The sequence below is a fragment of the Excalfactoria chinensis genome, chromosome 3, assembly GCF_039878825.1.
Source record: "Excalfactoria chinensis isolate bCotChi1 chromosome 3, bCotChi1.hap2, whole genome shotgun sequence".
Classification (NCBI taxonomy): domain Eukaryota; kingdom Metazoa; phylum Chordata; class Aves; order Galliformes; family Phasianidae; genus Excalfactoria; species Excalfactoria chinensis.
This window is the reverse complement of record NC_092827.1, coordinates 75492075-75507332: the sequence shown is the minus strand read 5'-3', so window position 1 is coordinate 75507332 and position 15258 is coordinate 75492075. Positions and strand designations below refer to the sequence as shown.

Sequence of the window (15258 nt, the reverse complement as noted above, 5' to 3'; positions counted from 1 at the left end):
AGTAGCTTATGGATCCTAATTTCACTGAGTTGTTTTCTTCTTGGTAAACACGCTCTACAAAAGCAACAAAGCAGGTTCACAGTCCAGACAGCAACCTTGATACAACAGCTGGGTGCCAAGCCAAGAGCTCTTGAAACCAAGACCACTGGGACAAACTGAGACATAACCAAACTTCTGAAATTGAATGGTCAAAATAACTTAGTCATTTAGTGAAGTAATGCCAGAAACTATGAAGCAATAAAAACAGATTTCATTTAACAATGCAATGTAGTTCTGTTTAATGGGAGAGACTAATTTCTTGTTGATAAATATGAAAATAACGTGGCAAAAATTCAAACAGTTGATCTTAGACAAAACCTAGAGATGGAGACAATGACCAAATTATTATTATTTTATTGATTGCCAGTTTTATCACTAGATAAAAAGTCATAAGAGCAGTACATATTTACTTACTACTGCATACAGCCATAATTCAGAACAGCACTTTGACATTTAAGACAACATTTTTTTTTGCTTACAAGCTAAAATGACTTAGAGGAAACAACAAGCTATTCTTTCAAAAAAGCTCACAGATTTTTGAATGATATATTTCTGTTAGATGATGGAAATCACTGAACAGTGAAGAACTAACGAAACCGAACACAAAGGGAAAGCTGTTAAGCAAGGATGTATTTCAACATCAGGAAAGAACTCCTCCCCTTATTTATCTAATTTTCTCAAAGGAATTATGACATTACAAACTTAAGGCAAATGTATTACAGGGAATGGTTATAAATTGAGTTATGATTCATGGGAACTCAAAAGACATTCTTAATTGTGTAGAGATGACAAGATCTTCAAACAGAACCACTTAATGGAGCTTTTACATTATTCAAAATTTGCAGAAGAATGAGTACAATCTGTGAGAATTCTACAGAAGATAAATTCCTAAAAAGGCAAGGATCTTACCATATTTTTTGTTCTCCTTCAAATAGAATCATTACAATATGGTAGCTGTAACGACTTTACCATGTCATCCTTTCAACCATTCTTTCAATGCAACTATTGGACTGATCTCATAAACCTCACGCAGAACATGCATTTATGCTGACTGGAAGACTACCCATCAAACTTCTCTGTCATAATGACATTATCTGACAGCTGCTTTAAAATTTCTTAAAGCTAACTTTAAAATGTCTGAAGCTAACCTGAGAATAATGCAGTCCTCTTTCTGAGATCGACCATGCCGGGTTGTTTTTCCCTAAAATGTTTTAAATTTGATGCATTTGACACATCTGCTGTTACTCCCTCTAAAAGCACGAGCAAATGAACTTTTTCTTTTTTAAAGTAAAGCTTGTGTCCAGTTTTCAGAAAAGAAAAATCTTGCCTGTAGCAAGTAAGAAGGGTCTGACTGACTTGAAGCCACATAACATTTATTGTTGTACTATGATTTTTTTCCCCACTGTGTCAGGTATTAAAATAAATTGCTACACAAAATAAACGATGCCAAATGTTTGTGGTTTGTAATGCAGAATAGGTATATTCTTTAACAGATGTAGCTCTTCCATAGCAAAGCCACAAACATAAGATAGCCAAGCAGAACCCTTCAGCTTAATAATGTTTATATGCAGTATTTCATTGTTTATCTATGATACTCAAAAACATACATGCCTCTTCATGAGCCATTTAAACCTACTCTGTCTTCCAATTGGAACGCCCTGTTCAAGAAGAATAATCTACTGGAAACACCCTGTACTTTTTCTCTTGCTGGAAGACTTGAGTTTACCTAACATATACCACACATTTGCTTTTCACTTACCGTAAGTTGCACAAGCAATACAAAAAATAAGTTATTAGTCTGAAGGCAGCAGAAGCCTCATTCAACCTTAAACATAAAATAAGCTATAGCACTTCAAAATAAGCATTTATGTATGTCACAAAAGTTAGAACTTTAATTAAAAAGTTTAGTTAGAACTTAAAAATTGCATGGTAATCTTTGGAGAATGTAAACAACAAATACTCCAAATAAAGCAAGGACTTCCAGGCCAAAACTTAATATGACAATGTTATCAAGTCCAAACATGTAAATATTTTCAGTTTACTTCTACCTAAGGCAGAGACTGTATTCTGTTACACAAGTACAAATCTTGAGGGAAAAAACACACAATTTAATAAAAAAACAAACAAACAAAAACTTGCCACTGTCTATAAATTATTCCATGCAGTTTTTACACTCAGTCTATACAGGTGTAATTCTTTCATATTACTTAAATGTCCTTAGATGTCTGTAACAAGGAAAAAAATATTGTGTCTTATTTTGATATCTAGAACCTATAGATATATTTTTTTAAACCATAAACTGCTCTCTTGCTGAAATCTTTTTCATTTTTTTGTCATTCAGTTGCAAATCTGGAGAACATCTTTAGTTCTTTGGTGAGGGAGGGAGACAGGAATATGACAAGAAACTGATGTTCAGTATCTTCTGTGACAAACTTTATAGAACATTTCACATAACACCTCAGAAAGCTCACTATTTTTCCTTCTTAAATAAAAAAAAAATAAATAAAAAAATCATCTTCCTCAGAAAAGTTTCCCTATAGAATGAAACCTTGACTGATGATACTCAGTAGTTTCTGCTGAAAAACTACTTGGCAGGAAAAACACATTCTTCCAGTAGTTGAGCCTGACCCAGCAACCATAGAGTATATGATGGTAAGTACATTAGAAATATGACACATGGGCAAAGTGTTTAAACTTCAGCTCTCCCAAAGAAATGCAATCACATAAAGAAGTCTGTTTTCAATATATATGTTTTCTTGAAAGACGACCAATCCAGTTTTTCACATATTCCTGGAAAGCTCTCTACACATCAGGGAAAAACAAACAAAACGCCTATCGTTCTGTGTTAATGATTGATCTACTCAACAAAGAGAAAAATAAGCATCCTCAGCAACTGTTGGCTTGAACTCAATTCCATTTCAAGCAAAAATGGAAACACTCTCAGTGCATTAAATATTCCATGCCTGACTGTATGACGCTTTCAAACAGAAGCACATCAAGCTCCCCACAAAAATACAGTTCTTCCCAGAATCATAAAGCAGGGCTGGGCACAGTCTGTTTTGTATGTAATCAATTAAGAAATGAAACCAAAGCAACATTTTCTTTCACCTGGGCAAAGTTTTATGGTCTGTGCTGGTCACTTGCACCAAACAGGTTGAGGGACTGACAGACTGGACACCAACACTTTTGCTGCTGCGGATTCACAGAGCAGCAATAAGAACTAAACGTGGGTTTGAGATACTGCAAACCTTGCCCAATAGAACCAAGGGCTGCAGAAACAGAATGACAACCAGTCAGCACTCTTCATTCTGTTAGTGGCCTTCACGTGCTTAATTAAGGGTAATCACCTGTCAGTTCTAATGGTACTGATCTCACATAGGAGAATTTGTGTTTATGATTTTCAGGAGGAACTAGTGTACTGCTGCCAGAGAGAAGTTAATACACTTTGCTTTCAGCTGCCCCCTTTTACATGAGATACTCTAGGCAGGGCCAGAGGGAGAGGACAGGAGGACAAAAGGGACTTCCTCCAGCAGGTTGCTACTGCCAACTTTCTGGGCAAATAGTGGATGCTCTGTCCCCGGAAACATTCAAGGTCAGGCTGGACATGGCTCTGTGAAACCCAATATAGCTGTGGATGTTCACTGCAGAGGAGTTGGACTAGACCTTGAAGGATCCTTCCCATTAAAACAATCCAATGAAAAACCCAAGAGCAGGAGGCTCCCCTAGCCCTCAGCCTGCACCTTTATCTTGGAACCAAAAGAAGGAAGACAAACTTCGGACCAGGGCAATTATACTGGCAACAAACAGGTCAAGGGTTCCTTAAATGGTTTGGCATTTTCTAACTTCTCAGTGCCTGAATTTGCAACATTAATCCTGACCTTTACTTGTACACATTTTACGCAGGGAAAGATGGGATAAAGGACAGACAGAGTTCTGTGGTAGAATCATTCACTACATTTCTATTTCTGGACAACTTCAGTGTCTGCACAGATTTACATCTGGAAAAATCAGCAGGTATAGCACAGCAATGCACATAATTGTCACAAAGAATATTACTTACACCATTTAAAATCTAGTTTAGGCATGGTAGGTCATATCTCTTACAAAAACAGCTCCACATGTGTCAAAACATACAAATCTTATCACAAAAACACAGTGGTCTAATTTACAATGATCAGACAGTTACAAAGTAATACCATGAAGGAACTGAGAAGCTGCAAAAGCAAATGGAAATGAGGAAACAAGCCAATATCATATCTTCATAGAAATCTCCATATACCAATCCAAATAAGAAAGCCCCTGATATGCTGGAAATTAGTTTTTGGTAGAAACAACTACCTGAAAAAGTACTCATCTCTCTCCACTAGAGAAACACAGTTACAAACTAATTTAAAAGCATGATTATTTTCATTTTGGAGTTACCTCACCTTTTTGTAAATAGCATAACCACCTAAAAAGTTATCATTTTACCTCATTAATTACATAGTAGTCAATCCTTTCTCTGCTTTCTCTTTGTATAGTTTCCTGGAATTATTATATTTTTTCATTATTTCTAAATATATCTCACAAAGATCTGTCACCAGTTCAATAACCTTTCTCAAAAGTCGGTTTCCCCCACTTACTGTCCAATCAGTACTCTCGGTCAGTGATCTCCACTCTGAGATTTACACTGCAGTTTTGCTGCAGAAACTGATCTGCAAAGATCTTACTCTTAAGTGGTGGTTAAGAGCCAAACTGCCTAGAGCATTCTCTGTGATGATCTGTGGTGTTGACCTACATAATAAAAACAAAATGCTTCCAATATAATATTCTAAAATCCTACCCCTGCTTGGCCATACAACTACTATCAGATCTTTGCTTTAAAATTTGAGAGTAATTATTTTCAGCTTTTCTCAGATTTCCTACTGAAAATCTCCTCTGACAATAAATGCATTGGTTTCTATTGAAATTACAGCTTGCGTGCTCTGATGAACCAATAAAGTAAAACATTCTTTTTTCCCACCTTAAATCTTCCCCAAAATAAAAACAGCCTCTTGTCTCTCATTTCCCAAAACAGTTAAAGCTGCAGTAAAATACCTTCTAATGGAAGACATTTTGAGAACAATGCTGGATCGGTTTCAAAAAAGACACAAGCATTTGTCTCATTCTTATTGTTCTTATTCCCCAGCGACACTTTTTGTAGGTCTTAGCTTCATTTCAGTAAATTAATATTTTAAGACTGAATTAATCTTTACGATACTGAAGAACAAAGTTCCCAAATAGTAGCCTATGCTTTAAAGGACTTCGAATCACAGCAAAAACACTCATTCACATGGCAATTTTAGCAGGGGAAGACTGAAGGTATTTTCCTTAGGGAAAGTTTTAGCAGGGCAAAGAGAAATGCCTTATGTATGTTGCTCCAAAAGTAATGCTTCCTATGTCATTCCATGGAAACTACAACAGCTACAAAGAACACAACAACACTATTAGAAACAGCAAGTTCTTAGCTACGTAACTCTACTTTTCAACACAGCACATTAGCTCTGCGTTTTCACCAGCAATGAACAAGAGCCTGCATGCCACAATTGTAAATATCTGCATGGCTGTCCAGAACACCACTTGTCTTTCATATCACTGTCCCACTGTTGAAACGAACCACCCACTGCACTCACATCCACTGTTTGGTCTCAAGAAACATTCAGCAAGTGCTGATGTCAGAGGGTGCTATTTTTCCTGCATGAAGGTATTCAATTCCACCCCTTTGCTCCATATACACTTCTATGCTAGATGTCATTGTGCCAGACATCCCCTCTACTCCCAGTGAATTTCTCTTTAAACTTCAATATCAAATATGTGCTGATAGTATAACAAATACTGATTATAAATGGAAGATTAGTATATTTTGTAATAACAGATCTAAAAATCAATTGGATTTATTAGTTTTCCTCTATCCCTACCTTATGACACAACTATAGGATTTTTAAATGTTGTTTTACAGGTAGTGACTGCATCAAAAGATACCGCATGCATAAAGATTTTAACACTAAATACTCAGCATAGAACAACGCAGCTAAATCTTCAATGTTCAGTAATTGCCCTATACTTCCTACTCCAAAATAGTTTTATCACTTCATGTTATAATTTTATTCCAGAAAACTAGACAGAGCATTTTGATATATTCTGCCACTTACCTTTAGAAGATCTCCTGTCTGTCTAATTCTATGTTCCTTTGAAAGGAATCTATGCAAAATTAGTGTGTAGAACTAAAGGACAACCAATAAGACTTTTTTTTTTTTTTTTTCCCCCCTCACATTAATTCAAATGAACTTTTAAGATACAGGAAGATGTTTACAGTTGTAAGGCAAAGAAATAAGCTGGGGTGGGATTAGGATGCTGGAACTCTGCATGTCTATTTTTCCTAAGATGACTCATATATTAGATCCCTATTATGTTGTGGGTTGTTTTTTTTTTGTTTGTTTTTTGTTTTTTTTTATTCTACCAGAAACAAAACAGTAACTGAAGTTCTCAGTATCAGTCTACTAAAAAAAAATAAAATTCAGGTTCTTTGTAATAGGGTGGGGAGGAAAAGCAGACAAGAGGAAATGAGTCCAACAATCCCAAATGAAATATAAAGCATTTGGTTATCAAAATTAATACAAAAGAGGTCAAGGTCATGAGTAGAAGATAATTGGATTCATAAACATCTGACGTATTATTTCCTTTTTGCTGAATAGTACGCTATGCAATTTAGAGCACCCCCTATGCAACTGTCATATGGGATGTTCTGTTGTAGTCAAATAATACCACCTAAGGAAGTACAGTGAAATCGACGAGGTATTCAATACCACAGTAGCATCACTCACTATCAAAATACAAGCTTATTGGTCTGGACAAATACCGAGCCTAAAGTTGCTGACTGCCAATGCTTAGGGTACAGGTTTCAGTCTTAAAGTCCATCAGTGATTTATGATTCCAGACAAATCCACTTACAGAGGACACAAATGCTTTAGAAAAGTACTACTGGTATTTTTATGTGTATGGCATTTACTTGTAACATCTATAATTTCATAGTTATTTTGCAGTCGTTATCATACAAGGGTGGCTTCTTAAAAGGGATTTTTCCACCTGCCACTAATGTTATTTATTTTTATGACATATTACAAATTTTAAGCAGGACTTCCCCTAAAATCTCTAGAAGTAGATAGACTTGTAAGCTTATTTGTGAAGAATGAATTTACAGTACAGGAGGTGTTGCAATCACAAGTACTCATCCTGCTGGGGGACTATAACCACCCATATATCTGCTAGAAAATTAGCAGTAGGTCCAGGTGAATCTTATGAATCCAAATGCAAGATCTTGCACTTGGGTTGAGGCAACCCTCACTACCAGTACAAGATGGGGGATGAAAGGATTGAGCGCAGCCCTACCAAAAAAGACCTGGAACTACTGGTGGCAGGAAGTTGGACATGAGCCAGCAATGTGGCCTTGCAGCCCAGAAAGCCAACTGCATCCCAGGTTGCATCAAAAGAAGCATGGCCAGCAGGCAGAGGGAGGTGATCCTGCCCCTTCATCCTGTACTGGTGAAGCCTCACCTGGTGTACTGTGTCCAGATGTGAAGTCCTCAGTTCAGGAGAGACACAGACCTGTTGGAGCTCATCCAGAGGATGAGCAAAAGCTTAAGCAGAAAACTGCAAATGCTGTGTGTCCTAGAATCTGTCAATACTGGTATTTTTCTTTGCAACCTGCTGTCATCATTTGGACAATTAAAAAAAAAAAAAAAATTAAAAAAAACATAGTTTTACTCTTCAATATAGCTCAAGGACTATCCTATTTAGCATTATTACTCCTAATACCATCAAGTCATCAGGACAATACGTGAAGAGACCGTAAAGGGAAAAAGGTAAATGCTTTCAGAGCTACAGTTCAGGGGGAAACTTTTCAAAAAATGGGACACTTACAGTTTTTGGCATCGTTTTAGAAAATGGGCAACACAGCAGTAGAACAGTTCAAGATTGAACATAATTCTTAAAGGAGCAAAAAAACTTGTTTTTCAAAGTAGTAACCGAGAAAAATATGAAGAAATTTTAGCACAGAAAGAATAGTTACATTCTTTTCCCCGTACTAGTGAATGCCACCAACCCAAACTGGCAAATACAACAGTATAGTAAATAATTTATAGCCAGAAATCAGTACCTGGAAAATTATACTATTTAATATTCTCTTTTATGCCAGTGCTACAAAAAGAAAAGCTTCAGTTATTCCTGAATAACTCTTGGCAGACTGGGTATGACTTTTGTTCGTCGTTGTTGTTGTTTTTCCAGCAGAAACCATAATTGCACAGTAGAAGAAAAACAGAGAGTGTCAAGCATCACTATGCTAATTATTCTGAAGCATGTTAATGTGCTCAGTGTATCCCCAGGACCACTTGTGCCACGAAACATCTTCAATCTGTCAAATCTGTCATCTGCTTAAGCAAAATAAAATATGATTTGAAAATGTGTGATTTGAAATTGAAATCATAACTATCACCAAGAGGTCAGTCTTCCTTGCAATTGCCTTCTGAAATAATAACATTTATTTCTAGAGTTCTGGAGACTTTCTGATCTTGTCTGGAGCTCATTAAGGAAAGGTTTTACAAGGCACCTGGCTTTTCTCCTCTTTCTAAAAACTTTTTGAAATGTGTTCTGTTAATAAATACAATTCAAAAGAGCTGAGAACAATTAGGATACCCATGTGGGATCACAGGATAGAAGAGAAGGTGTCCCTTCCACTTATTACTCTCCTGAAGAGAGTGAGCTAAATCTCTCTCAGGTCACCAGTGTATTTCTCAAATTCCATGAACTATTGGGTATAAATTTCAACTTTCCATAAAACAAATTTACTGGCTACATTTATCATTCATTTTTTTCCTTTTTCCTCCCTTCTCCCATTCAGAAGACAATGCAATCATTAAAATCTTATGTAATAGAGTACAAGACAGAGCTTGAAGAGGAACTATTAGTATAGTGGGAATAGTTAAACTGAACAGACAAGTGTTGTCTGTCAGACAACCTCAGTCAGACTTAGAAGTCTCCACACCACTCCAACCTTGGTTTTGAGATGTTTGAACAGAAAGATACAGAGATGGGAAAAATCTGAGCCTCAAATCCCTCTAGATTAGACACCTAGAGGGAGTAAGACTACTCCCCTCTCTTTTTTGAACTCTTCCCTTGAAATGCTGAATTGATTCAATGTTAAACAACAGCCAAATAAAGCAAAGCACAGGGAGCAAGTTGGCAAGGAAGGGACAGTTTTGTTTTGAAAGTAAAGAGAATATATTTATATGATAAATCACACAGCGTTCTTGCTAAACTATTTCAAGACCATCAGCGTGAAAGTAATGAAACAGCAAAGTTCTTCCATTTAGGCAGGCTATACCTCACAAAGCACAAAATGCCAGTACTAGATCCATGCTGGCCTTCCTTTCTATAAAGGTACGCTAAAGTCTTTTCAGATTTGAAAATTGAACACCAACTACAACATGCTTCTCATAAGAACAATTTAAACCAAAAACTCACGATTTCTCCTTTTGATACATACAGAAAAACATTAGTTGCTGGAGAAAATGACACTCTGAAGTACTATTTAAGTGAAAACTACAGGGCAGCTGACAGGGAATTCCCAACCACATACATCTGTGTATGACTAAGGATATAAAACAAGCTCTCATGTGACCTTTCAATCTTAGACAAAATGATTGGCCTATAATATTGCTAGTCTGCTCCCTGCACTCCTGAAGTCTTATTAAAAACACCCTTTTCAAGACACATTTCTCTCCCACTAACAGGCAAATTCCTTTGCTGCCAAGAAAAGCAAGAGAACCAGATGAAATATCACCGACATCGTATTGCATGTTGGGAAAACCAAGCCATTGGCTTATGGGCATGTTATCGCCAGGTGCAGCCAGCAGTAGAAAATACAATCAGAAAAGGGGCATGTAACAAGCTGACAAAAGCTCCAGGCATCTAGGTAGCCTGTGTAACCACACAGATTAAGCAGCAGGAAGCAGCTGTAACAAGTCACTGTGGGATAGGCTTTAGTAGGCTACTGGTACACCAGGCACACAGCAGTTTAACCTCTTCTGCTGCCTGAGTAACAAGGCTCTTACTTGCACACCCACCACCCTCTGCATTCAAGCACAGCACTTTAATTCATTTTGCTTCATTCTTAGAAATATTTTAAAATTCATTGAGATGGAAGAGCACTCTTGTTTCAAATATCAAGACACTACAATGGGATATTCTCCTTTACATGGGCTAAGCTTCTTTTTCTTTAAAAATCATCCTCGCTTTTTTCTCCATAACCTCTAGACCACTCAAAACTCCCTTATTCTCCCTCATTCTGTTACTTGAGCTCTGGCTGCACTTTCAGCAGTAATTTGTGGTTTAGCAGCTTATTCCAACCCATTTTCCATTATTAATAGTTTCTGAGTTACTTCCTTACAACAGAAGGTAGCTGAAGATCCCAATGCTGACGCAGATGATGCAGAAATGGCAGAGTCCTACTTATGCAAAGAGCTATTTATCACAACCTAACAGTTTTTCCTTTTGTTTTCTCTTCAGCACCCTTGATCTAGACTTCAATAAGCACCATATTTGTCGTGATTAAATGTTCAAGTGGAATGTAAAAGTACTGTCTAGCTCTTCAATACTGTTCCCTTTTCTTAGAAAAATGGTTGAAAAAAGTACTGACTTGAAAAACTTTTAGCCTTATTTTTGAGGGTATAAGGTTCATTTAGGCAAAAAAAAAAAATTGACAGAGATGACCAATATACCCTCCTTTCAAAAATATCTGCAATTATTTTGAAGTAATTAAAATAAATTAGACAAACATAGCCAGGCCCATGAAACACACACAAAACAAACAAATAAATAAATAATTATTTGGCACATCAACAAATGATGCCTGGCTTGCTTTATGGCTGAGAAGTTGCATATGTCTTACCAGTGATATACACATAAAGATTCATTAGAACAACGCGTAAATCCAGCACAAACAAGAGCTAAAGTAGATGTATGAGGGGCAAAGGGGACAGATGGAAATGAAGAGGGAAAGGAGAATTATGGCAGAAGAGGCCAAGAGGACAGTCCCAGCATCAACAGACAGAGAATATAATGGTCTACACACTCTTTACATGACTCCAACGTTACTAAGAGGACTTTGTTTACCACTTCTTACTGAATCTGTCTTAAAACAACTGCAATAATTATTTCAAAAGATAGATATTTCAAAGAATGAATGAAATGCCAAACTCATGAAGTTCAACACATCCAAGGTGCAAGATCCTGCACCTGGGACAGGGCAGTCCCAAGTACAGATATGCAAAGAGCAGCCCCGAGGAGAAGAAACTATGGGTGCTGGTTGATGAATGACTCACTGTGAGCTGGCAATGAGTGCTTGCAGCCCAGAAGGCCAACTGTATCCCGGTTTGCATCAAGAGAAGCGTGACCAGCAGGTTGATGAAGGTGAGTCCGCCCTTCTACTCTACTCTTTTGAGACCCCACTTGGAGTCCAGTTCTGGAGCCCCAAAACAAGAAGGACGTGGAGCTGTTGGAGTGGGTCCAGAGGAGTTCCATGAAGATGATCAGAGGGCTGGAGCACCTCCCCTATGAGGACAGGTTGAGAGAGTTGGGTCTATTCAGCCTGTAGAAGAAAAGGCTCCAGGGATGGGGTGCAACTGGGACACAACCTTATAGCAACCTGCCAGTACCTGAAGGGGATCTACAGGAAAGCTGGGGAGAGGCTTTTTATAAGGTCATGCAGCAACATGCTATGGGAAAATGGCTTTAAACTGGAACGGGGTAGATATAGATTTAGATTAGATATTAGGAATCAGTTCTTTACTGTGCAGGTGATGAGACACTGAACAGGTTGCCCAGAGAGGCTGTGGATGACCCCTCCCTGGAGGTCTTCTTAAGGCCAGGTGAGATGGTGCTGTGAGCAACCTAATCTTGAGGGAGGTATCCCTGCCTAGAGCAGGGGGTTGGAACTACATGATTTTAAAGGCCCCTTCCAACCCAAATCATTCTATGATTCTATACTCTTAAAAGTAACAGTGTATATGAAATTCCCATGGTTTTAAAACACATATTGCACTGATAAATAGATGCAGAACTGGCAAGCTCCTCAGGCACAACTTATGCATATTTATTAAAATGATGTGTCAAAAAACTTTTGCATTATGAATGAAGAATTCATTCAATAAGAGAATTCAATGGGAATTTCATCAAGCATTAAGCCTATGTTTTTTGATTTCTTAAAAATTCTTTGAACCATTAAAAACTACGATATTAAAGTATTCCAGTCTTACAGAACTCAAGAATGAAAACCATAAATGGAAAGTTATTCAAGTTATTTGATTAATTTAGCACAGATCAATTCTATACAATTTTAACTATTTTTGGATACTGAGCTAAACAGCTTGATATGTTATCAAATAAACACAAATATGTCATGATATTTCAAATATGTAGAAAACTCAGTGAAAGAAATTAAAAACATTGAGATTAAATATGATATTTTAAATCATATATTCAGTGTCTATAGTGAGGTTGCCTTCCAGAATGTCGCAGCGCATGCTAATATAATCTGCATTATGGTGGTTACAACAATGAATATAGATAAATATACATAAATTGATAAGCCCTTCATGAGATTTCCATCATGAGTGTCAAACTGTACTGCATAACAGCATCCAGGACTCAGGTTTATCAAGCTAGACAAAAATGTTGGAATTGCTCCAAATGCTTTACAGATTAGGGCATTGAGAATCCTGAGATCATTTCCCAAATGCCACCAGATGCTACATCTTCTCCCAGACTTGGAATCCTGGCTTCCTTGACATCTCCTATTGACCCTAGGAAATTCCAATACACGAATTCTATGACCTCCTTCAGCAGATGATAAATGCAGCAACACATCCAAACTGTACTTCTTCTAATATTCATGCATTAATAATGATTTGAAATGAAACATCAGCTTCTCAGGATTTAATTGTGGATGACTATAATCATCAATTTTGTACATTCCTGGCTGCTTTAGTCATCAGGATTGCTGCCTGACAGACACAAAGTATTGCCTGCTGTTCATACGACAACAAGACTAAACAGGATGAAGATGACAGATGGCTAACAAAATTCCATCATACGAAGAAAAAGATATCTTTTATAAAGCCTACAGAGTTTTGCTTTGAATTTTTTTTGTCTTAAATAAATCCCACTAACTGATAAATTTCAGATGGATTTTTTTATTGTTAATATTTTTATTTGAAAACTGATGTACACTTGGAGCAAGACTGTTTAATCACTACCTCAAACTTAGGGTGCAAATACTAATCACTGAGTACCACGTGAAAACAGTAAATAAGAAGTGCAGTTTTATTCATAAATGTATTTTCCTGTTCTCAACGCTAGTTACCATTTGCAAGCTTCAGTTTTTTCTACAAATGATTTGTTTCAGTTAAAAATATTTTTAAATAGCAGTAGCAGCTTTACATTCATGAATCCTCACATGAAAAAGCTCCTCAGATATCAAATGCATCCGAAACTAGAGATAAGAAAATGGATTTTTATTTCAATCTTCCAAAGCATTAGTATTTTGGACAAAAAATAACCATTCATTGGTTTACACATATGTGAGTTAGTCCAAGGATCGGCAGGAATGCATCTAATCGAGACATAACTAAAAACTTTGGTTCCCTACAGTTCAGAGAGGAAGATGCTAACTCCTGCTTGTCTCCATTCTATACATAAAGAACCCATATTCATAACTCAGACATCCACATCATGTCAAGGCAGAAACCTTACCTGTGTCTGCTTCATTGCTCGTTCCATTCTACGAGTGCTTCCTTTCTCAATCTTGGTCCGAAGAAGTAAGGCTGAAGTTTGAATGGCCCAGAACTTTGGCTGAGAGAGCAAACACTGTAGAAAAAACAGCAGTTTAAACGATATGAATGTCAAGTTTTTAACACCATTCTCAAGCACAAATTTGGTCTCCTGTTCTGAAAGTAAAATATATGGTTGTATTATTTATTTGATAAAACCAAGGCTGTAAAGAGCACATTTATTAATTTTCAATAGAAAATTAGACCATCAAATCAATTTTCTTCTGCCGCAGCACTCTGTGAACAGGGTATCCACATGGTGCACAATGAACATAAGTATGGATTTAATTGCATAAAGCGGCTATGCACAATTAAAGAAATATAAAGAACTTCATACTGAGAAGTCTGGCTCAGTCTTCTCCACAGCTCACTACTGGAGAGTGTAAGACAGCAGTGAGTCTTCTCCTTAGCTTTTCCTATCTTAAAGTTGAGCAAAACCATTCTCTCAGCCTCTCCTCATACTCCAGGTATTTCAACATTTGCATTAACAGCATCGCTATGTTAAATTAGCTGAACTTGCTTGGAATCTCAAAATTATTAATAAACTTCGAGTTTGCCATGACTTGAGAATAAGAGCAAGCTTTTGATGTGATAGATATACAGTCTAGATAAAAGCTTTGCTAAATATATGGCAAGTTATATCTTTGAATACCCTGCCTTGATGCTCAGAACTTATTATAGTAGTAAATACCCAAAGGCTTCCACAGCATTCTAACTGTGCTAAGGACCTGAAAATACAAGGCAAATGTAATTACAGTATTCTATAATACACAGAATTTAAAGTGCCCTTCTAGAAATTATGATAATATATCTGTTGACTGCTCCAAATCCCTCCTATCTCATCCACAGAAGTCCAAACTCATATTTTGTTTGGTCTTGAGCCAAATCCTCCACTGCGGGAAGCAAGCAAAGCATTCTGACACAGGACTCGGGTTTCTGAACTTATTTTTCAGTGGGTCATTACAGGCAGCTGCTAAAATGAACCTTAAGGGGTTGTTTGGCCAAAGACTTGAACAATGCTTATTTTAACTTTAAAAAAAAAAAAAAAAAAAAAAAAAAGAAAAAAAAAAAAAAAGCTACTTTTGTGAGAAAGCTTAACTTTTCTCCAATACTGATTAATAATTTTGTCAAATTATTGTGTTTTTCACTTAAAGTTTTCCTCTGCTAAATGGTGGTTAGAGCACTGTGTCCTGCCTGCCGAAAGGGTTAACTGCATCCTGGTGTGCAGCAGGGCCCAGCACTGCCACCAGGAGGGGAGGAGTTGCCCTGCTCTGTTCTGTGCAGCCTTATAGTCATTCCTATCCTGACTAAGGATCCA

At 37.0% G+C, this 15258-nt stretch overlaps 1 protein-coding gene across 2 annotated transcripts in view; it reads right to left on the bottom strand.

Moving 5' to 3' along the window:
- The window catches only part of TTC27 (tetratricopeptide repeat domain 27), a 95040-nt gene that overhangs the window by 35780 nt on the left and 44002 nt on the right, over window positions 1-15258 (bottom strand). For both annotated transcript variants that reach the window (XM_072333146.1, XM_072333145.1), the window contains exon 10: window positions 13864-13977. In XM_072333146.1, coding sequence (XP_072189247.1) covers window positions 13864-13977 — 114 coding nt within the window. The remainder of the gene's footprint in view (window positions 1-13863; window positions 13978-15258) is intronic.